This window comes from Agelaius phoeniceus, chromosome 2, assembly GCF_051311805.1.
Source record: "Agelaius phoeniceus isolate bAgePho1 chromosome 2, bAgePho1.hap1, whole genome shotgun sequence".
Classification (NCBI taxonomy): Eukaryota; Metazoa; Chordata; class Aves; order Passeriformes; family Icteridae; genus Agelaius; species Agelaius phoeniceus.
This window is the reverse complement of record NC_135266.1, coordinates 4,905,452-4,927,265: the sequence shown is the minus strand read 5'-3', so window position 1 is coordinate 4,927,265 and position 21,814 is coordinate 4,905,452. Positions and strand designations below refer to the sequence as shown.

Genomic DNA, 21,814 nt, shown 5'->3' with positions numbered 1-21,814 from the left:
GCAGGGTAGGAAGTGAGTTTGTAAGAGAGCATCTTTTGTTCTGTTTGTTGGATGTAAGTGCTACTTGTACATTACCAAAATAATGGGGGGGTTGTTTGTTTTAGTAAATGCCTCACTGAACCTTTTACTGGAAAATACAGGAAAACCAACTCTTCCAGACAATCCCTTAAAAACTTGAGCACAGCCCAAATCCTGCTTCATGTGCAATCAGTGATTTGTGGGAGGAAGTGTCTCCATCTAAAACTGGACTGAGCCAGATGTTTGAGAAGACACAGCAATGTTTCTGGTTTTGCAGCATTCTCATCCAAAGCAGTTTTGCTGCAGAAATGTCCCTCTTCAAAACCCTGTGGTGGTGTTCACAGGGGTCCCAGGAAGAGGGGAGAGACGAGGATCTGACTCCATGTTTCAGAAGGCTGGTTTAATATTTTATTATATATATATTATATTAAAATGATATATTAAAACTATACTAAAAGAATAGAAGAAAGGATTTCATCAGAAGGCTAGCAAGCAAGAAGAAAGAATGATAACAAAAGCTTGTGTCTGACCAAGAGTCCGAGCCAGCTGGACTGTGATTGGCCATTAATTAGAAACAACCACATGAGACCAATCCCAGATGCACCTGTTGCATTCCACAGCAGCAGATAACCATTGCTTACATTTTGTTCCTGAGGCCTCTCAGCTTCTCAGGAGAAAAAATCCTAAGGAAAGGATTTTTCAGAAAATATTATGGCTACAAAACCCCCTGTGGGGGAATGTAGTGTGTGGATTCCCATAAAGCAGAGAATGAGTTTTTTATCTTTTGGGAATGGGGTTTACTCAGTTCCTGTCTTCACACTAGGTGTGACCTGTCTTTGAAAACACTTAGGCCACTTTTCTCAACTTCTTGGACTCCCTGTTTGCTCTCTTTTGCCATTTTTGCTTTGTGCAGTGTGGTTGGACCCACTCATCAGTTTCACCCACGTTTAACACAGGAGACAAGGTCTCAAGAATTAATGTCCCACAAGTTTCGTGCAAATCCCTGCCTGGGTGTGTAGGAATGATGTCAGTGGGACACCACAAATCCAGTGGGAAGGATAGGATTTGCACAGAGGATGTGCTGAGCACTCACCTGCACTTTTTACCCCAGCACTTGTCACTCTGTGTGTGCACTGACCTCTGAGGACAGGACAGTGGCTCAGGTGGAACACAGGGCAGAGCTGCAGGACCAGCTCTGCCAAACATTTGGATCAGGGGTTAAAAGGGCACTCTGAGCTCAGGAGGATTTGGGCCTCTCCTTGAGAATGGGGACAAAGGGCTCGTGGTCTGTCCCTCTGTGTGGTATCCCTGCCCCTCACAGGTTAGGGAGCTTTATGGAGCTGTGGAAAAGGCAAAGAGAGGGTGGAGAGCTGCTCTCTGACCCACTCACAGTCTTAAACCCCCAAAGATGTGGCTCTCCCTTTCTCCTTTTAGATCAGAACAACTCCAGCTCTTCCTGCATCCAGGTAATATTGACACACAGTCCTCTCCATCACTGTTAACACAGACTGACCTCTGCTAGAATGGTTCACAGAAAATGCTCCAGAGAACAAAAAGCCTGTGTTTGACATAAAACTCAAGAAACAAATCAAAATTATTAAAAGTAACTGATAATGCCATGAGCATTGCACCTGTTTTTGTGGTTATTTTTTTTCCAATTCCAGCTGTCCCCTTCTAAGACAGTTGGTGTGCAGACAAATCCAGCAATGCTTACTTTTCCATTCATAGGATATTTTCATCTATCATTCAATATACAAACACAGGAGCATCCTTACTATTAGACCAACAGGGATAATATTTCTGCTTCCAGTCCTGAAATACTCTGGCAATAAAAATTTTCAAGGCTGCAATGAAGCAACATACACAACTTTTATTTCCCTTTCATTTTGCATGTGTTGAAAGAGTACACTGAAAGTCAGTTTCTGCTGACAAAGAATTTGCTTTAAACTGATAAACCCTTGATAATTTATTAATGTCCTGTCAGTCCAGGATCTAGGATGGATTGAGCTCTTCAGTGTTATGCAGCCCTGGTTGTAGTCAGCAGCTTGAGCTCATAGTTAAGGGTTCAGGCTCTCACCCAGCCACATGCATCTCTCCACTGAAGTCCACTGGTGTCAAAAACCTGCTGGGATTACTGAAATCCAGGGATGCTTCTGCTGGAAGGAAGAGACCATGCTGGGGTTTGCAGGCTCTGCAGGCAGATGGCTGAAGGAACAAAGGACAATGAGGCAGAAGAAGAGGTGAGAGCAAGTCTGGTGACAACAGCAGCAGAGTGTGAGATACAGAGGAGCACGCTGTGACCCTGCCAAAAAGAACAGCAAGGAAAAAAACAGCCTTCATTTTAAGGTGTCATTTGTGATTAATATGGCTCTTTTTGGTTCCCACTTATCCCCTTCTTCCCTAATGAATGAGGTGTTCCTGAGGCGTGACACCTCTAACCCTTTTTGGCTGACAGAAACTGTATTTATTACTCTTGTCATCCATTAATTTATCCTATAAAGTATATGAAACACTTTATTGGAGAAAACCTATCCAAAAGATATTTAATATTTCCTCTACAGTCTTGCACCAGGGGAAGTTTTGGTGCTCTTGGAACAGTCTTTGAAGACTGCACATCCTGAGGGCTTCCCCAGGTGTGACAACTACAGCTGTGCAATATTTGCTGCTGCTGCTTCTTTACTCATCAATCATCTGAGCAGCCAAATGCCACAAGAAGAAAACTTTGCCTTGTTGGCTCACATTCAGGCTATTTGTTTCAGGAGAAATTTGACAGAGGTCTGTAAAGGCATGTAAACAAAATTTTTAAAAGCGTGAGGAACAAAACCTGTAAAAATACCAAATTCTAAGTCTGGAGGAGATTCACAGATACTAAAATGAGATTTGAAATTGAGTATTTTTTACCAAATATTTACTACAAGGCTTAATAGAGGGAGAATCACATAGAATCTTTGTTTTATGGAGATGATCCTATAATCTATTCTGTGCCTCTAATGCTGTGTACAGGCACCAAGGAGGAGACAGAAAAAAAAGACTGCACCATCACACTCAAAAGCATCACACTGAAGGTGAAGCCCTCTCTCCATATTATGCACAGATCCTTGGATTTTCTTATCTGAACTGGAGCATTTTCACTGTTCCTCTGGAGGAAGGCATTTTCCAAAGCCTCTTGTTTTCCTACAAAATTCCTTTTTGTGCTGCTGCTCTCAGTCTAAAACGTGAAGATGTCTTTTGCTACTTACCAAGTCCTTTCTGATGCCCCACATTCCCAAAGCCAGCTGGTCTGAGCGTCCTCAGGCATTTGTCTGAGGGGCTCACGGGTGTTTGTCCTGCCCGGGAGAAGCGCACGCTCCTGGCGAGTCCCAGCATCAGCACCTCTGGGGATCCTGGCGCTCTCTGCTGGGGAGAAAAGAACCGGATCCAGCAGTGAAAATAAAGGAGAGAAAAAAAAATTGAAAAAAAAAATTAAAAAGGGCAGCTTGACGTTGGTTTAGTTTCTAAAAACTCAGGGTATTTCACTGAAGTTTTGGTTAATGTATTTTTGAAGAGTCATCGTCATAGAAAAAATAATAGTCCCAAAAATTATTTTCCTTTTTTTCCATTGCAGTGCCAGGCGCATTCCAAACAAAATGTCTGTTGTTAGCCTTTGTCCCTTTTGCAAAATTGTGATCACTCTGGAATAGACTGAGTACCAGATATGGAATCACAGAATGGTTTGGGTTGGAAGGGACCTTAAAAACCATCCAGTGCCACCCCTGCCATGGGCAAGGACACTTCCACTGCCCCAGGCTGCTCCAAGCCCCAGTGTCCAACAATTCCAGAGATCCAGGGGCAGCCACAGCTTCTCTGGGCACCCTGTGCCAGGGCCTCCCCACCCTCACAGGGAAGAATTTTTTCCTAAAATCTAATCTAAACTTGCTGTCTTTAAGTTTGAAGCCAGATTTTGAGAAAGGTAAAAGTGGGATCCTACAGGGAAAAGCAATATTGTTATAATAATGACACTTATAAATTATGACACTGATAAAATTAGTGGATGGTGTACAGGTGGGCTATGGTTAATGCACACACCATGGTGCCATTATTTGTTTTCACACAATGTTTTTTTTCCTTGTGTTCTGGTTTTGGGTTAAACCATGACCCCTTGGGAGCTGCATTATTGGTGCATGAAGGGCTTCAAAAGCAAGTACAAGTGTCCAGGGTGAACTAACTTGGGTCAATTCAAATAGGATTGAAACATGGCTCTGCAGCTTTACTTTATACCTTAATACATAATTCAAAATTATGATTGGCCAAAATAAAACATTGTGACCCATCTGCTCTGAAACTTAGCCAATTTGTCAACAATTACATTCATAGTTGTAAATATAGTCATTTTTTCAAGACATATTTAGGACCAGACCTGTATTTTAATAACAAAGCCAATTTCTGATCTGATGAAACACTCAGCTCCTGGCAGTGTGTCTCCTCAAGCAATTAAGAGATGTAGGCATTTGGGCAAAGAAGAACAAAATGACCATAGATGAATTGCAGTTTTCCTGCTATGAGGTCATGGTGGACACATTGCTTTTTCTTCTACAGAGATTAGTGTTTGGATAGATCAGATGTCTCCTGATTTTGCAAATGAACTGAAAATAAGAGCAGTTAGGTGGAGGTCTAATGATGTCATCACCTCTGAGCTTTTTTTATACGGAGCAAGCCTCCTTCATTAAGAAGAGGATGTTCTCTGGAAGACATGGGTTTGGAGGGTTACTCCAGATCAAGAACCAGACATGTCCCAGCCTCCTTGTCCCCACACCAGCTCCAGCTTATGGAAGCTTGCTTGGTGGCACATCCCTGGTGCCAGGTGTGGGGGTTTCAGCTGTGGGTTTCTCTGGGTCTGGAGTGAAGGCACTTGAGATGGTGTTTCATGTTCAGATTCAGGTGTTTATTATTTCTTATCAGTAAAACAGTCTCACTGCTGTGAGTTCTGCAGCTTTTCATTAGAAGGCACAAAATGGCAACAATCTCTTGGTACAAGGACTTTTAAGACTGAACTATCCAATGAAGAACTGACACCTGGATTATTTTCCCTTTTAACCCAATAACTGATCCCAAAGAGCTGCAATGGGGACTTTTCTGCCCAATTACAAAATGCCACCCAAACCCATGGAGAAGAAGGAGGAAGAAGCATGAAGAAGAAACCCAGGACAACACCCTGTGCCCTCCATCTTGCTTCCATCCACAACATACTAAAAACCCCAAAACCTCAATTTCTCACCAAGTGATGCACCTGCACTGCTCTCTATAATCTATTTCACACTTTTGTGGAATCTGGTCTATCTTGAAGTCTGGGAACTTTCTCCATGAGTGAGGGTCAAAGTCAGTGCATCCCTGGGGGTCAGGGCACCCCAGAGCAGACAGAGAAATATTCACTGTGCCCTGGGTTTCCACAGCCAAGCTGCTGAGCACCTTCCAAAGAGGCTTCTGGGCATCCCACCTGGCCCTTGCTCCACGTCTTTGCACAGCCATCACCCTCCTCCTCAGACAGCTGTCACAAAGACTCACAATGGTGACTCAGATGGATGGGATGTGTCCCACGTGCTGAGCCTCACCTAGAAGGGGGCTACAGAAAACAGATTGGAGAGTCCACATGAGGGCAGGACAACATGGGGGATCAGTGTTCTGGCTTTGTGCCTCTCCTGGCCCCACAACTCCTGAGCAAACCTGCCACAGCCAGCAGGAAGGACAGGGCTGTGACCTGTCTCTGGGAGAAAAGCTGAAAAGCTGCATGTGAAAGGGGAAGTGGTCCCCTCTTCCATGAAGGGACATGCTGAGGGATCACATTTCAGGAATGAAGATTTCCAGGTCTGCTTCTGCCAGCAGAGCTGTCAGTGAGGAGCATGCAGTGGTCATGAGGCTATAAAATCTCAATGAAGACATGGCTATTGCCACCTCACAGGTAAAGGTGGCATCACACAGAGTCCTGGAATGCTGCAAAAAGCTCTGCTGGCCAAAGTGTAGTTTTGACAAACGAAGAATATTTTACACTGTTACACTCTCCTGACAAAGCACTTGTATCAAACCTCATGTTAGACTGCATGAATGGCCTCTTATGAACCTTCTCTTTCTTTCATGTAGAAAACAGACTCTGGAACACAGAGGCAGATAATTAGTGGGGAAAGTTTGTATTGATTTTATCTCTTTTCAATGTATTTGTTTTTGTGTTTATTTTAATTTCAGTGACGGAATATACTCCTTGTTTTTTTTTTTTTTTGTAAATTGTTGTGTTCACAGCTTTAAAAATGAAATTTATTAAGTAACTATGATTAAATTAAATAACAATGAATAACTATAAGCTATGATGCTTATTTTTGTAACATGACACCTGGGGTAATCTCAGATCCAGCACTTTCCAGTGCTGGAGTGGTCGGGGAGGCAGCACTAATCTGAGGCATTTGATGGTCTCTTCCAACCTTGATGAATCCAGGACACAGGGATTGCCCTGGGCCAGGTGCAGCACCTGGGCCTTGGCCGTCTTGAACCTTGTGAGGTTCTTGTGGTCCCACTTGTCAAGCTTGTCCGGGTCCCTGTGCCTGGCCTCATCCTTCCATGGTGCCCCTGCTTGCTCAGCTTCCCATCTCCTGCAAACATGCTGAGGGTGAGCTGGATCCCCTGTCTGTGCCATTGGGGAAGCCATGCAAGAGCCCTGGGGCCAAGGCAGAGCCCTGAGGGACACCCCCTGTCCCAGCCCCTTGCCCAGCTGGTCAGAAGAGCAGGCCCTCAGTGAGCACTTGGTGGGGGCAATGGGTGTGCCAGAGACTGAGGAGGCAGAGCAGGAATCTGACATGGATCATGAGCTTTCCCAGAGGGGAGATGTTAGGAGCTGCCAAGAGATCTCTGACTGGGAAGAGTCTCTTGAGCGAGAGCTCTGCCAAGGAGATGTCAGTAGCTGTGGAGAGCTCTCCAGCTGGGATGAGGAGAGCAGGAGCAGAGCAGGGAGAAGCCCTTAGCTACCAAGAATTTTCCATGGGGAAGAATGCAAGGAGCAGGGGCTGTCCCAAGGAGCAGTCGGAAGCTCCTCAGAACCGTCTGACTGGGAGGACTCCGTTGGCCAAGAGCTTTCCAAAGAGGAAGACTCCACTGGCCAGGAGTTCTCCCAAGGCAATGGTGGCAGACCCTCTGTGCAGTCCAGCTGGGACAATGGTGGTGACAAAGAGCTTGTTCAGGACAACTGGGAACGTGTGAGCATCCACAGCAATGGGGTCAAGCCCTTGCTGCGGGAGAAGGACATGGCACAAACTGAGCTTCTTTGAGCTGAGTGAAGAAGAAGACGGGTGTCAGAGCCCAGGAAATTCCTTTGGCTGCCCTGGAGGACTCGAGCTGCTGCCCAGGGGGCTCAGAGACCTTGGCACAAAGCCCAAAACCCCTGTGCCTTTGATTTAGCCCTTGGAAAAAATAATTACCAACATCAGATGAAGAATTACAAGCCACGACAGTTTAAGTAGAATGATAGTGAATTTATCACAGGGTGAAAAATAGATTTTTTGGAGTTCTTAGAATGGGGGTTCAGGGGGCAAGATGGAGGAATCTGGGCATGTCCAGCCTTTCTCCTTCTTCCTCTTGGCCTCCATCTTCTGCTGTGATGTTGGCACTTACAGATTGGTTTAGAGTAGAAGCTCACTGTCTAACATAGGTGATAGGTATTGGAAAGTAATTGTAAATATTGTACACGTAGTTTTTAGTATAAAAAGATAACACTGCCCCAGGGGCAGGCAGAGTGCCTGTGACTGTCCTGCTGAGTGGACCTCGGCAGGACAGGAGAAAAAATTTTATAGATAAGGACAATAAACAACCTTGAGGCTGAGAAACTAAGAGCTCTGACTCCTTCTTCGACCATTGGGCTGGGAAAAGTATGTAGTTACATTAGAATAGTTTCTAATGTATCTTGGGGTCACTGACCAGCTAGAGTCCCGAGAGATGGGGAGCAAAGACTGGACTGGGAGTTTTTGCAGCAGACGGGCTCCCAGTGCCTGTCCCTCAGAGGCCTGGGTTGAGCGTGGGGCAGCCAAGCTGTGCCCCAAGTGCTGCTCTGGGCCTTGCCTCCCCACCTGGCAGCCCAGGGCCTCCTCAGAGCACGGCAGCTTCTCCTGAGGAGCAGGAGGCAGGGACAGAGAGCCCGGTGCCTGCCCAGCTCAGCTGCTTTTTGTGCTTTTCCCAGGCGGGAGCCCAGGCCCTCAGGGAGCAGCCGGCTCCCCCCAAGAAACGCCCGTCCCGCTTCAGGCGGGCGCTGCAGGCGCTGCTCCGCTGGCCCTGCCTGAGGGCACAGCCGGACAATCAGTGCCCGCTGCCAGCGCCAGGCCCGGCCCCGCAGGCCCAGAGCCTGCCCGGTGTCCTGAGGGAGCCACACGGGGCTGCCTCTGTCTGGATGTGTCCTCCAGGCCCGGCAATCCCCGGCTGCTTTGCTTCCTCTCAGGGGCATCTCCCCAAGGCAAAAGTTACGGTGTGGCCAGCCCCAAAGCAGCAGCCATGGGGGCTCAGGTGAATCCCAGAGAATCATCAAGGTGGGAAGAGACCCTGATGGTCGTGCAGTCCCACTGGCACCCCATGCTGCCATCATCACCCCAAAACCACATCCCCAGGTGCCACATCTGGGCAACTCTTCAACACTTCCAGAGATGGCGACTCCACCACCTCCCAGGGCAACTTCTTCCAGTACCTGACCACTGTGTCAGGGAAAATTTGTTCCAATATTTAATCTGAACCTCTCCTGCTGGAATGGAAGGCCGTTTTCTCTCATCTTGAAAGGATTAGATGCTGGTCCTCTGGGATTGTAGCTGTGAGGAATGGGCACACACAGGAGGTGTTTCTCCAGGGATGTCACTGCAGGACTGCGACACAAATGATTCTTCCAAAAGAGTGAAGGTTGAATTTAAAAAATGGTATTAGTAAGGAAAAAGACCACAACCTCCCCACTCACAAAAAAAGAAAAAACAAACCAAAAAAACCCAACAAAACAAAACCCCCAAAACCCAAAAAACAGAAAACAAAAACAACAAAAAAAGGAGTAAGAATAAGAAAATTATGCAGAACTAATAGTAGTAAATAAGAACAAGAAAAGGAATAGGAATAGTAAGTTGAATGAGAATTATGAGAAGAAGAAGATAAGGAGAAATAGTAGTAGTAATAAGAAGAAAACAACAGTTATAAATAAATAACAATTATATATATATATATGTTATATGTTATGTTATATGTTATAAATAAATAACAATTTATTTTTCTTCTTCTTGTTGTAAGAACAAGAAGAAGAAAAATAAATTGTAGTAGTAAATAATAATAATAAGAAGATAAGAAGATGAAACAGTTTTAGAAGTAAATAATAGTATCAAATTAAAATAAACACCCACTCAACCACAGAATGAAGAGAAGGACCTTAAGGTCCTCTAGTTCCAACTAGTTATCTTCTGCTCTCTCTCTGAGACATCTTTCCTCTTTCTTTCTACTGCTCTACCTCCCCTTTCTTGTCACATAAAATCCACGTTAAATACAATCCATATGTTGTCCTCATATGGCCTTCTTTGCACCTGCATTTGGGCAGAGGCCTCTCTCCCTCATGGGCTCATAACACCTGCTCAGGGTCCCTTCCAGCCGCCAGCATTCCAGGATTCTGTCACCTCCTCGCTTCCCTCTTCTTCTTGCCTCTGCTTTGAGCTGGGAATGTGCATGAGAATGTCCAGCCAAGAAGCCTTTGCTGTCTGCTCTGGGAGCCCATGTGGCTTTGGGACCTTGTCACCTGCACCTGCACAGCTCCCTCGAGCAGCAGGGCAGAACCAGCACCCCGAGGGCCTCGGGAATTCCCCTCTGTGGTCCATGGCACACACGGCAATGGCCTGGAATTCCAGTTTCCAGCAAGGAAAAGATGTTCCTGCCCTTTAAGGCAAAGCTCTGAAGGGCTGAAAGGCAAGTAGAGCAAGATCTTACAATGATATTGCATGACCAGGTTTCATAACTTAATCAAGGCTTGTTTTACCACGTGGATTGGGAAAAAAAATCAAGCGAGGGTCTTTGGCTGGGAGGTGCCACAGGTAAAGACAGACACTAGGAAAGAAACAGCACAGGCACCTGCCCCATACCCACAGCGAACCCCTCAATCTCTGGGAAACTGGGTGTCCCCTCCGCGTCCCCCCTACCCGCTGAAGTATCGGACACCCACTCCAAGCCCTTCTACCCCGGGCACCAGGCGCCCGTCCCAAGTCCTTTTAACCCCGGGGGCACCGGGCGCCCACCCTGAGCTCCGCTACCTGCGGGGGCACAAGGAACTCACCCTGGGCCCCTTTACTCCAGGGCACCAGGAGCACATCATGAACTTGTCGCATCCCCAGGGGCTCATCCCAAACCCCTCTTACCCCCGGGAGCACCAGGTGCCCACCCCAAGCCCGTCTCCCCCTTCCGTCCTTGAGCCAACGGGCGCCCACCGCCGCCAGGCTGCGGGACACGGCGGGCCGCGTTCGCCGCCTGGCAACCGCCCCCGCTGGGCAGCAGCCAGAGCCGGCGCCGGGCCGAGCCTGCGGCCGGGGCCGGGCCCCTTCTCCACCGCCCCGGGGCGGGGACTGCGCCGTGGGCGGGCGGGGCAGCGCGGCACGTCCCAGGGCAGCGCCGGTCCCTGCGCCGGCGCCCGCGGGTCGAGCGAGCGCCGTGCGGGGCTGCGGCCGCCGCTCCCAGCCGGGCGCGCCTTGGACCCGTCCGGAGTCGCGGCCCCATTATGGTCAGCCATGGCGTGGCTGCCGGGCGGGCTGGCCGAGCTGCGCTGGGGCGCGCTGGTCGCCCTCTTCGTGGCGGCGCTGGCCACGCTGGCCGTGTACCTGGTGCAGTACGCGCTGCTGGCGCTGCGGAGGGGCCGCCCGCCGCCGGCCCCCGCTGCCCCGGTGCAGCGGGACGAGCTGCTGGAGGAGGGCGGCTCGGTGCTGGCCTGGGCGCTGTCGCGGGGCAGCTGGAGGCGGCAGTGGCGGCGGGCCTGGGTGGCGGCGCTCCGAGCCGAGGCGGCGGAGCGGGCGGTGAGTGCCGGGATGCAGGTGATGGATGGAGGGAGGGAGGGAAGGAAGCGGGGAGGGCCGGCGGCGGCTCCCCCGCGCCCGCCGGGACGGGGCCGGCGCCTCCCGGCCGTGGGGCATCGCGCCGGGACGCGGCTCCCGGCGCTCCCCGCTGTTGAGACGGCGGGACTTGCTGCAGGGATGTGCCGGGTGTGTTCCTGACCCTCCGTGTGTGTGTTTGTGTATTTACACGTGTGCGTTCGGTGGCTGCTTGGCAGGGCTTGCAGGAGGGAGCCGGCCGGAGACGCGGAGTGGGAGCAGGGAAGGATGGGGAGGAAGGAAAGCCCCGACCCCCGCAGCCCCTGGCAGGGGTTCGCTCCGCCGATAACATTGTTCGGGCGTGGGGAGGAGGAAACAATGGAAACTTCCTGGCCTGGGCCTGGGGCCCGTCCTTCGGCAAATAATTCCCAGAGCTGGGCTTCCCCCGCCGTGCCTCAGGCCCTGCTGTGTGTGCTGTAACTCCAGGGGCTGGTGGCTCCGAGCCTGCTGGGAGGCGGATGGGATGCTCGGGGTTTGGTCAGGTTGCCTGTACCCGGGTCACGGAGGATGCACAAAACCTGGTATTTCTTCTCATCCCAACCTGCCCTTCCTGGAAAAGGCACAGTGTGGCATCCTGCGCGTTGGTGTGTGATGGTATGCCCGCTGAGGTGAGGAGGTTAAGTGAGGCTGTGGCAAGCTGATTTCCATGTCCTGAGGACTGAACCCTTGTCGTGTCAGTGCAAAATGCTGAGGATAAACTCTAGGAAGTGGCATGACCCCAGCTCTCTGAATTTGCGTGCGTCCCAGACCGAAGAGGTTCCTTCTTACATGTCAGAGAGCAGGCTGGGGAAGAAGGAAGAGTGGGGCAACATGTGTGTGTGAAAGATAAGGAATAAAAATGAACACTTCCCAAGTATCATTGTAAGTTGGGCAGTAGAAAGAAAATATTTTGTGCACCCTTTCAAATTTTGCAATGTGGTTGAGAAAAGAGTGGGTTGTGCTAAGAAATGAAGGTTGGTTTGCCGTGCACTTGTGGAAGAGAAGGGTCCAGACAGCTTGAGCACAGGTGCTGGGAACCGAAAGTAACCAGACACAAGTGACAGCTTCCTGTCCCTGAGCAGAGGGCAAAGCCCCTTGAAGGGACAGGGACACCCTCCCTGCCCAGGTGGAGCCAGGAGTTCAGCACCTGGCGCTGCAGCGTGGCGTTGCTCCTGCTGTCAGCCTCCCAAAACAATGTCAGCAGCACAAAGCTAATGAAATTCTTGCGTGCAAAACAACCTGGGGTGATGAGGGAAGCGAGGCTGAGTGCTCCGTGTGGGTAGCAGGTGAAGAATGCAGTGCTGATGCTTCTGAAAGTATGACCTCAGTGCCCAAAGGCTGCCTTGCCTTGCTGTCTGTGTGAAGATTGAGTTGCTGTCATCACTGTCTGCCTCCACTGATGAGGAGGGCTGGGCAGGGGAAGGCTTCTTTCCTCACCTGTGCAAGATGATATTTGGGGTTTCTTAGTTTTTGGCATAGCCTACTGCAGCCCTATTAGTGGGCCAAACCAAACTCGACTTTTCAAACTGCAGCACTGATAAATCTTTGCTGAAGAACAGCAGTTTTGCTGAACCCTGTTGTTGTTCGTGGACTTGGCTCTGCACTGTGTACCTTGATATTCTACTACAGGGAAAGATGAGTTATGATTAGGCCCATAGTTATGTCCTAAGTATATGTTTTCAGGCTCTACCCTGTATTATGTAGTGAGGTGTCATGCAATTAATACATGGAAGTTTTGACATACATTTGCAATTCCAGGAACTTGACTGGCAGTGCATTTTTATCGCTTGTTTTCAAGTGATGGGTTCATCACCTAATGTGCTTCTTTTTTTTCCTTGTTAGGATTGTCAGTTGCTTACGTTTGAGGAAGATGACCCAGCAGAACCACTTGAGCTAGCAGTTAAAGAAGTTACCAGCATTGTAAAGTCAGCTGGAGAGAAGGTAAACTTTGGATTTGTTGCCTTTCAGTGTACTTTGGGTCAGGAAATGTTTTATTAGTGTGAGTGGAAAAGTTATTTGTCAATAGATCTGTACCCTTGACCTGTGTTTGTCGAGGCAGGTAGGAGGCTGCCTCTCTAAAGAACCTCTGCAAACTCCCTGCATTGATTCACTTCTTTTGCATGTTGTGAGCAGAATGTGCTCCAGGGCTTCCACCAAATGCACAATACCCAGGGTTATGCCAAGTTTATAGCTACACCCTCAGTGAGCTCATGGAGCAGCCCTCTCCTCCACCTCCACAGTCCTGATGATGTTCCCCCATCCCATTGCTGAAGTGGGCAGTGGGAACTGCATTGAGAAGAAGGAAATTTCTCTCCTGGGACTGGAAAACATCTTTGTCTCCTCTTGCTGTTTGTGTGGCTGATGACAGGTTTGCTTCCTAAGTGGGAGCTAAGTCAGGATCAGTGGAACAGGTGCAGAGTCCTGAGGGTGAAGTCTTGACTCTGCTGGTCCTTGTATTCAGTGAGGAGCAAGTGATTTCTTCCCTCCTCTCCCACAGCAAATACTGGGAGGTGGTTCAGTGCCTGTGAAATTAAAATAAGGCAGAATGTGGCTCTTGGAACAGTAAAAATGCTTTAAAAGGGAAAAAAAACCCCTATATATGTTTATTAGCAATGATAGTTCCTGCATTTTTGTCCTAGTGACTGGTTACATTAGGCACCTGCATCAAATTAGCCTAATGCTTTTCTTTTAGTTTTGCTTTGTTATTTTGCTTTGCTCATCTGATTTAGATGCTAAGCAGCTCTGCTATGATTCCTTTGAAAACTATGCATGCTTATCTGCCTGATACACAACTTAGAGGCACACCCTGACTGGTGGCAGCTGGGTGGCAGCTGGGGATTGTTAACATGTAAAGCTGTTTGTGTAATTATTTTCTTCCTTTTTAGAAAAAAAAATTTCAGTACCCTGAAATAAATGGTTTAGAAAATCCCTGCCCCAGCAGTGGGGCTGGAGAAACTGGACTTGGGAGGGCTGTGGGGCTGGCACAAGTGTTTCTTACTCTGTGCCACTGGAAGATGGGAAATTTTAAGGAGAGGGCACTGCTAGGTCTGAAATTGATGTGCTGTGTCATGTGTGAAGCCAGGACCCCAGGGAGAGCTGCTGCAAATAACAGCACAAAAAACTGCTGTCTTGCAGTGCAGTGTCTAAAATGTTGCTGGAAGGGACAGGCAGGGCTGGGTTGAGCCATTCCAGCATTTTAATCGAGGTGTTACACTGCACACAGAAATCTGATGTGCTTTCAAAAGAGCTTAGACTAATAGAAGCACATTTTCAAATTTATTGAGATAAAAAAGGTTTGTTTTCATGCACTGGGTTCTTCTGAACTCTGCCAAAACCCATTTCAATAGTCTTGTGCACAGCTACTGGAAAAAGTTCTCTGAATCATTCTTATTCCTTCACTTAAGGTACAACCTGAATATTTATTTGAATTACAGGGTATAATAATCTTATGGTGTCAGTCTGGTAGCTACTTTTCCTTCTTCTTTAAATGCATACCTTTCTCTAAACACCTCAGGAGTTCTCTTATATGATAATTGTGTCATGAATTTCCTGAGGTGATACCAAGGCCGTTCGGTTTTTTTTTTGGTGTTTTCTTTTTTCCCCCCATCCTCTTCAAACTCTCAATGTTTGTATGTGAAATCGAAATCTCTATCTGCAACTTGCCCAAACTCAAATTTTCTGACAGAAATTGGTGTGTGCTGCACAGTGCAGTGCTGCAGACATGGCTGGAATGCTGCTGCTTGGCCCAAGCTGTGGTGATAGGAACAGAGCTGCTCTGTGGCTGGAGGTCACACCACACTGCCCCTTGATAAAGCCTTATTTATGTGTTGCCTTCACCCCAATTTTGGGCCAGAGCCTAAATATATAGAATGAGGCGGCCTGTTTTCATTGTGTGGTATTGCTTGTTTTGTTTTAATAAAATAAACATTAGAAATATTCTTAGTCTTAGCTTTTTCTGCCAGCCTTTCCATTAGTGCAGTCTGTTTCCAGAGGACTTGAACTTCACAACAGAAACAGCCACAAAAAAGGCAATGAAAAAGAGGATTCTCTTGCTGGGGACTTGGCACAGAGGGTTTGGATGGAGCAGGCTGTGACAGAAGTCTCCCTTCTTTTTCTGCTTCATACTCAAATGGAAAGGGGTAAAATTCCTTTAGAGTGCCATTCCTTTAATGTCACTGCTGCACTCCTAACTGGAACCATTCCTGGTGTTTATTTCTGATTATTTTTGGTGGAGTGAACTATCCTGACCGTGATGTACCGTTCCTGTTGTTTTTTAACTCCCCATTTTGTTTCAAAAGCCATCCCAGCTCTTTGCTGCTTTAATGACTGGGGTTTTTTTTACAAGCCTAGATGGAATTGTAGCCCATGGAGATTTTTTCCTTGGCTTTTTTTAGTTTTTGCACTAAAATAATCCTTTCTTCTTAATATGTTTACTCTTCTTTCATGGTGCTTGCTGTCAGTAAATGTATTATGAAGGGATTATATTTCCTTCCAGCTTTTGTTTAGCTTGCCTGCATAAGTTGCTCCTTAAATCTCCTTTTAAAATACTGTCCTGTCTCCTGAGTCTCTCCTATGCACCCATTCTCAGCAGCAGCTCAAATTAAATCCATGTTTTTGAACTTGATGGCTGAAGGGCCACACAGCCCTACAGGTAAAGTCTCACAATGCAAGGAGGCAGCTTCTTTTTGGCTCTGGAAGTACTTTCCTGAGGGGTTTTGGGCTCCAATCTGCCTCTCCTGTGGCTGTTCATGCTATGAGTGCCTTGCTGCATCAAGGTCTCTCTCCCTGTGGTGCTGTCCTGATAATAAACTGTCCTTTGTGTGAGCAGGAGTTGTTAATCCTTACGCACACATTCTCTACGTATTTTATGTTGCATTCCTCTCCTGCTTTTCAAGGTCTTTCAGCTTTCCTGTGTGATGACCTAATCTTCCTTTTTGTTGCTGCTTCCCAGCTTGCTTTCCTGAGCATCACATTTTCTTTCAGGTTTCTCCTGAGGTATTTTGGACTTTTAACTGTGTGATAGGTTTGGTGCCTGAAACCTGTTTGGTAACCTGTTTCCAGCTTTCACCTCCCTGCTCACTGTACTGTTCTCTCCCTTTCAAATATCCCTTAATGGGGGAGTGATGGAGTAAAAGCTTAATTGTTAGTGGGGTGAGCCTACAGAAGTAAACAAGATAACATTATGATCCAGCCTTCTTCAGAACTGAGTGCCTGGTCAGGGGAGGACATCCTGATGGGGGTTGGTTTGCTTCACTGGACATGATCCTGTGTAGAAAAAAAACAAAACAAAAGCAAAAGCAAACAAAACAAAACCAAACCAAAACAAAAAAAACCAAACTCAAAAACCAAAGCTTTTTTCCTTTTTAAAAAAATAAAAACTAATTTTGTCACTCCATCAACAAAAACCACATTTCTACCATCCTGGGTTTTGCTCTGTCTGTCTTCCAGCTGCTGCTGCAGATGTGTGTGAGCCTCCTATAGCCTTGTGCCACATCTGCCAGCTTGGCACAGGGATCAGGGAAGCCTGAGCACCCTGAACTGTCTCTGCAAGTGAATTCCTGTCCAAGCTACCACAGCACAAACTGGCAAACCTCTCTGGGGTTTTCTGTCTCCTCTTCTTCTCTGTGTCCTCAGCTGTGCTGTGTCTCAGATGCTTTGGAAGGGCTTGCATGATAGTGAGGCCAAACTAGCACTTCTAGTTCTGGTATTGATTTATATTCCCCTTTCTGAAATATAAGTACTGCTTCAAACTTGCATTGTTTGATGTTCATTTGAACTTACTAGGTGGATTGAAAATCCTTCCTGTCCTGTCTCCTTGTATGCCCTGCTTGTTTATTTCATTCCCTCACTCCCCATTTTTTCCACCTATTTGAATTTGAATGTGTTGGTCTCAAAGGAGTGGATAAATTCACATGTTCCATCAACTTCTGCTTTGTTTCTGTTGCTGACATGGAAACTCTGTCCTGCACTGAGTCCATCCCTCACCCTGCCTTCACTGTGGTGTTTACCAGCATTTCAAAAACTGGTCTGAGGTTTTCACCGTATTTACAGGCAAATTCATTTTGATACTGGCTCCTAAAAACCCACACCTTCCTGTGCCTGGGTTAGACATTGCATTTGTCACCTCCCCTTCATTATTTGCCCTGGTCACTTGGTCAGTTGTTTGGGTAAAGGAATGGAGAAGAAGCTGGAGAAACCCCCTCAAGATATGAAGGAATTGGCTCTGTAACCAAGAAGATGATGTAATTCTTCTGAACAGCTGAGTGCTAATGACTGTCAAAAGGCAGAAGTTTTTGACTTGAAAAATTTTCTTGTGAGGTTTTCAGCTGAGCACACCAACTGTCTGTGTGGCCATTGACAAGATAAGTTTTCCATGCCAAAAAGAAGAGGCTTTTCATAGTAAAACCCTGTGAGACAGATGGGAAACTGTGAGGGTCCTAAATCTTACAGTGAGATCAAGGCAACTTTACTGTGTGGCTGCCTCATGGTTAATTCTGATTCTCTTGTGAAAATGTTAAATATTTGTATTACTTTCATACTACTGAGTAACCTCAAGTAACCTGCTCTTTCTGGAAGTAAATACCAAGTGCAGTAAAAAGAATTTCCTCCTAGAAAACAAACAAAAAAGGCAATCAAGGCCTGTACTGCTGGGGGTTGTACAAACACATGTGGTGTGGTCAGGGCCTGGGGAAGGTGAGGGAAATGTTCCCCATCAGGGCTGTCAGAAATTCCCCCTGAAGTCACAGCCAGGGGGGAACCTGCTGCTGCACCTGGGGAGGGCAGAGTAAAGAAAAGGGAAGGTGTAATGCACAAATAATGGGGTGCCAGTGCCAAAACTGAAACCTCAAGGCAAGAAGGCACCATGTGTGAGGAGCAGGGGCACCGTGGTGCTTCTTGAGATGAAGCAGCTTCTGCTGCTACTTCAGGAAGGAAAAACTGAGATTTTGAAGCATGTCCAGAGGAACTGCAAAGAGAAAAGGTCTGGATATAGAGGGGGAGGGCATAGGAGGGGAAGGGTTTTAATAGCTGTGAGTACACAAGCTTGGACACTTCACTTTCTCAGAAAAATAATCTTGCTCAACCCACAGTGCTTTTTCAGTCTCCTTTGTTGCTGTGGTTTCTTATCTGGAAGAAAATTGCTTTTAGGATAATTGTACTCAGAGTTTTAGATATGTGTGAGCAGGTTGTGTCACAGCATCTGCAGCTCAGTGGAGCTGAGTGCCAGCATTTTCCATGTGGGGAACTGAGCCCAGCCAGGTCTGGGAGTTCTGGCCACTGCAGCTCATCCCATGGTGAGGGTGTGAGGTCAGGGATGAAGAGGAGAGGCTGGAAACAGCAGGAATAGCCCTGGCAGTGGGGGATTAAGTACCAGATGTGTGTGGGGAGGGATGGCAGAGGACTGAGGAGGAGCAGGGACACAAGGGTACCTGAGGAAGGGCTGGAACTCCTTCCATGGGAGATCCCCAAAGCACATGGAGAGAAGGCTGTTTGTGCCAAGGAAGGTGGTGGAGGGAGAAAATCCCTTGATACTGGTTTCTTTGTGCTGCTACTTCACCTCACCCTCTTTCTGCTGATTGAGGAGATGTGTCTTGCCCAGAGGTAGGATCACACCAGGGAGCTGGGGGTGACCCCTCTGGGAGCTCAGAATCAGCTGGTCCCAGCTGCTGTGCAGGGCTTGGTTTTTAAAGAACAGTTTGTTACAAAAGTGACAGGTTTTCTAGACTCTAAAACACAAAGGGTTGATAACTGGAGGTGTCTCTGGTAAGGGGAGTGGGAGAAAGAACGAGGAATAGAAATGAAATTGAAGAACTCTCTTCCTATCAGTCCAGGTTCCTCTGTTTTCTTGTGGACACCTCCCTTTCCTCTTTCTCCCCCTGCCAGCCAGAAAGGGCTGCTTTGCTTGGCCCTCCCTTCTCCAGCTTTTCATCTGTGCAGAGAAAATGAATTTGAAGAAGCAGGTTGGAACAAGGCAGGGGGAAAAGGAGCCGAGCACGGGAAGCTTCAGTGTTTTTCTTTGTGTGCCTGCCATGGGGGAAGTGGCCTACATATTTCTGCTTGGGTCTATCAAAATCACCTGCTACACTTCTAAAGGAATGTCACTCAGCAAGGGAAGCAGCAGTTGCAGTCTCTTTAATCACCTTTTCACCACTTGTGGCAGCATTGGAGATGAAAACAAAGCTGCTTTCTCTTCAAATTCTAGCCCAGAATTCTGCTTCTCTCAGTATTCTGACTCCATCATCCATCCTGCTCCCAGAACAAAGGGATTCACCTGACATAAATACATATCATTTTCCATTTACAAACATGGAATCACTCCTTTTGATGATTGGATTAAAAGTTGACAGGTGGCTGTATGTGAGTACCACAATTTTTTTTAGTAAAAGTGAGGGCATAAAGGGAGTCGGTCTTAGTAGAGGTCATTGGCAGAATATAAATTAATCAAGGAGACTAAAATTCCAAACTTCACTGGTCTGGGCTTTGAAATGAAAGGTAAAAATACATTAAAAAAACTGACTTAGCATCTCTTGACAAAACACAGAAAGAAAAATGAAAGTTCTGCCACCTGCAGTGTCTGTTTCCATCCTTTACTTGGAATTAAACATGATTAAGAAACATGTGGCACATGAACTCATTTGCCAACTTTCTGGCCACACTTTTATTTCTTTTAAAAACATTAATCAACCGCGTACCTGGCAACCTTGGCTCTTGGACATCCAGAAATTCCAGATGAATGGCTCTGCATTGCATGTCCAGCAAGTCCAACTTGTTCTGAATGCATTGAACTTCCTATGGATGTGTGGAAAAAACATGTATGGATGATAAAACACTGCATTTAGGATATGGCAGTGGCAGCAGTTTTTGCATCAAACCTGTCCTTTTTCCTCCTCTTTCCTCAAAAAAGAGGGAAGAACCTTTTCCTTTTTGAAGTCTTTAAAGAGTCACTGTGTCAATCTTTGAGTGAAAGGAGTGATTCTGTGTTTCATTTCAGCTACAAGTAAAACAAGCAGCTGGGCTCTTTGTTCTTGTTAGCTATTAAAAATCCTTTCTATTTTACCATAATACTGGGTGTTGGTCTTGTTTGTGTGGGATTAAGGTCAGAAATGACTTCTGAAGGAATCTGGACTTTGGGAAAGGGGAGAGGTGAGGAAAACTCATTTGTCCACTTCTAAAGTATAATTTGCAAAGATATAACCTGAAAAGGCAAATCTTATTGCTTGGGGTGTGGTTGGGATTTTTATTTGTCATATCCACCTCCCCACCCCCTCCTCCTTTGTAATTAAGTCTCTACCTTAATGGATGTACTCAGGCCCTTGATAAAGCCCTGGCCATCCTTAAAATGTACCCCAGAGAGCCCAGGGAGATGAAATGTATTTAAGGAGAGACTGATAAGGATCTTCCAGGAGTTACATGATTCCTCTCAAAGCTTTCAGCTTCAATTCCAGTGCCCATAATTGGAGCAGTAAGTGCACAAACACAATTTAATAGCAGCATGCAGGGCTTTTGTCAGACAAACCTTGCAGGGAATTATTTGTCTGTGCATTGCATTGACCTGGTTCCCTCTGCCTGAGTCAGTGTGAGGAGAGCCCAGCTGTCCTTCCCACAGTGGGGACAGTGACAAGCAGCTCTCCTGCACCACCAGCACATCTGTTTGCAAAACAAACATGCCTCTGTGGTGTGATGAATAATTTCTGACTTCCACTCCATGGGCTTTCCTGTGCTGCCAGGAACCCTCCAGGAATTTCTGCACACTCCAGGAATTTTGCATGGCAGCTCCAGCAGCTCAGTCAGTTTGCAGAGGGGAGGGAGCAAAAACTGTCCACTGTTTACAAACTCAGTGTGATAGCAAGTTAAATTACTGCTCCTCAAAGTGTATTGCAGTCAAGTGGCACTCAGACTTTCCCCAGACATTTAGCTTTGTCACCACATTTCAGGTTTTCTTGGTTTGGTCAAAGGTTTGAATAAATTCTTAAAGGCTCCTGCTCCTTCTTACCCACTGAGAACTGGAATTACTCAGACAGAATCCTCTGCTGTAGCAGCAGGTTTATTCCAGTTTCACATTTTCTTTAGTTTCACTAAACTAAAGATTGTGTGGTAAATCAGCTGCTGCTCAGAGCAGAAGAGGAAGAAGAACAAACATCTTTGCCCTCTTGGAGCTCTTAATACACAAATCTGTGAAATGGAAAGGAGTCCTTGTCAGGCAAAGAGTTACTTCTGAATTAGGTAATAATACAAAAGAAATTTTGGGAAATGCCATAATTGGCAGATATTATATTTCATGTGCAGATTTGAATACCTGAACTATGTGCTTTCAGAAGGAGGGGGGGAACATGAATGAAATTGCTGAGCTATTTCCCACCTGTGCAACTTAGCATAATTCTGCTAGCTTTAATTCCTTTCTTATTTTCTTTCTTGCCTTCACCAGACCTTCTGAAGACTAATTTGTTTTTCCCTTTGTTTCCCCTCATCCTTTTCCTTTCTCCAGGTGGTTTCTTGCAATGTTGTGGGGGATTCTGTGAAATTCCTCGTTGCCGTCTCGGCCCCTCCGCCCGCGGCTGCCGAAGCTCAGTCGTACTTTGTGAAGCTGTCCCCAGTCCACCTGCAGGTGAAAAGTCTTCAGTGTTGTCCTCTCTTCCCTTCCTTTTCTTTCCTCTCTGGGGGCAAGTGGTAAATACAGAAATCAAGCTGCCTCTTCAGGAGACTGGGGATAAATA

General features: G+C 46.9%; 1 protein-coding gene and 1 long non-coding RNA gene across 9 annotated transcripts in view; one reads left to right on the top strand and one right to left on the bottom strand.

Moving 5' to 3' along the window:
* Positions 1-1,868: 1,868 nt before the first annotated feature.
* LOC143691954 (uncharacterized) lies at positions 1,869-10,997 on the bottom strand. 5 transcript variants are annotated; one of them, XR_013179760.1, is made up of 4 exons: positions 10,857-10,979; positions 8,711-8,899; positions 3,258-3,414; positions 1,869-2,320 (listed from the first exon to the last, which is right to left on the bottom strand). It is a non-coding gene; the product is annotated as an uncharacterized LOC143691954 (long non-coding RNA). The 5 variants fall into 5 exon arrangements; XR_013179761.1 differs by having other exon boundaries at positions 3,258-3,411; XR_013179762.1 differs by having other exon boundaries at positions 8,757-8,899.
* C2CD2 (C2 calcium dependent domain containing 2) overlaps positions 10,353-21,814 on the top strand; it is a 40,385-nt gene continuing 28,923 nt past the window's right edge. For all 4 annotated transcript variants that reach the window (XM_054651575.2, XM_077171112.1, XM_077171121.1 and 1 more), the window contains exons 1-3: positions 10,353-11,048; positions 12,945-13,043; positions 21,586-21,705. In XM_054651575.2, the coding sequence (XP_054507550.2) occupies positions 10,356-11,048; positions 12,945-13,043; positions 21,586-21,705 (912 nt within the window). In that variant the 5' untranslated portion in view covers positions 10,353-10,355. The remainder of the gene's footprint in view (positions 11,049-12,944; positions 13,044-21,585; positions 21,706-21,814) is intronic.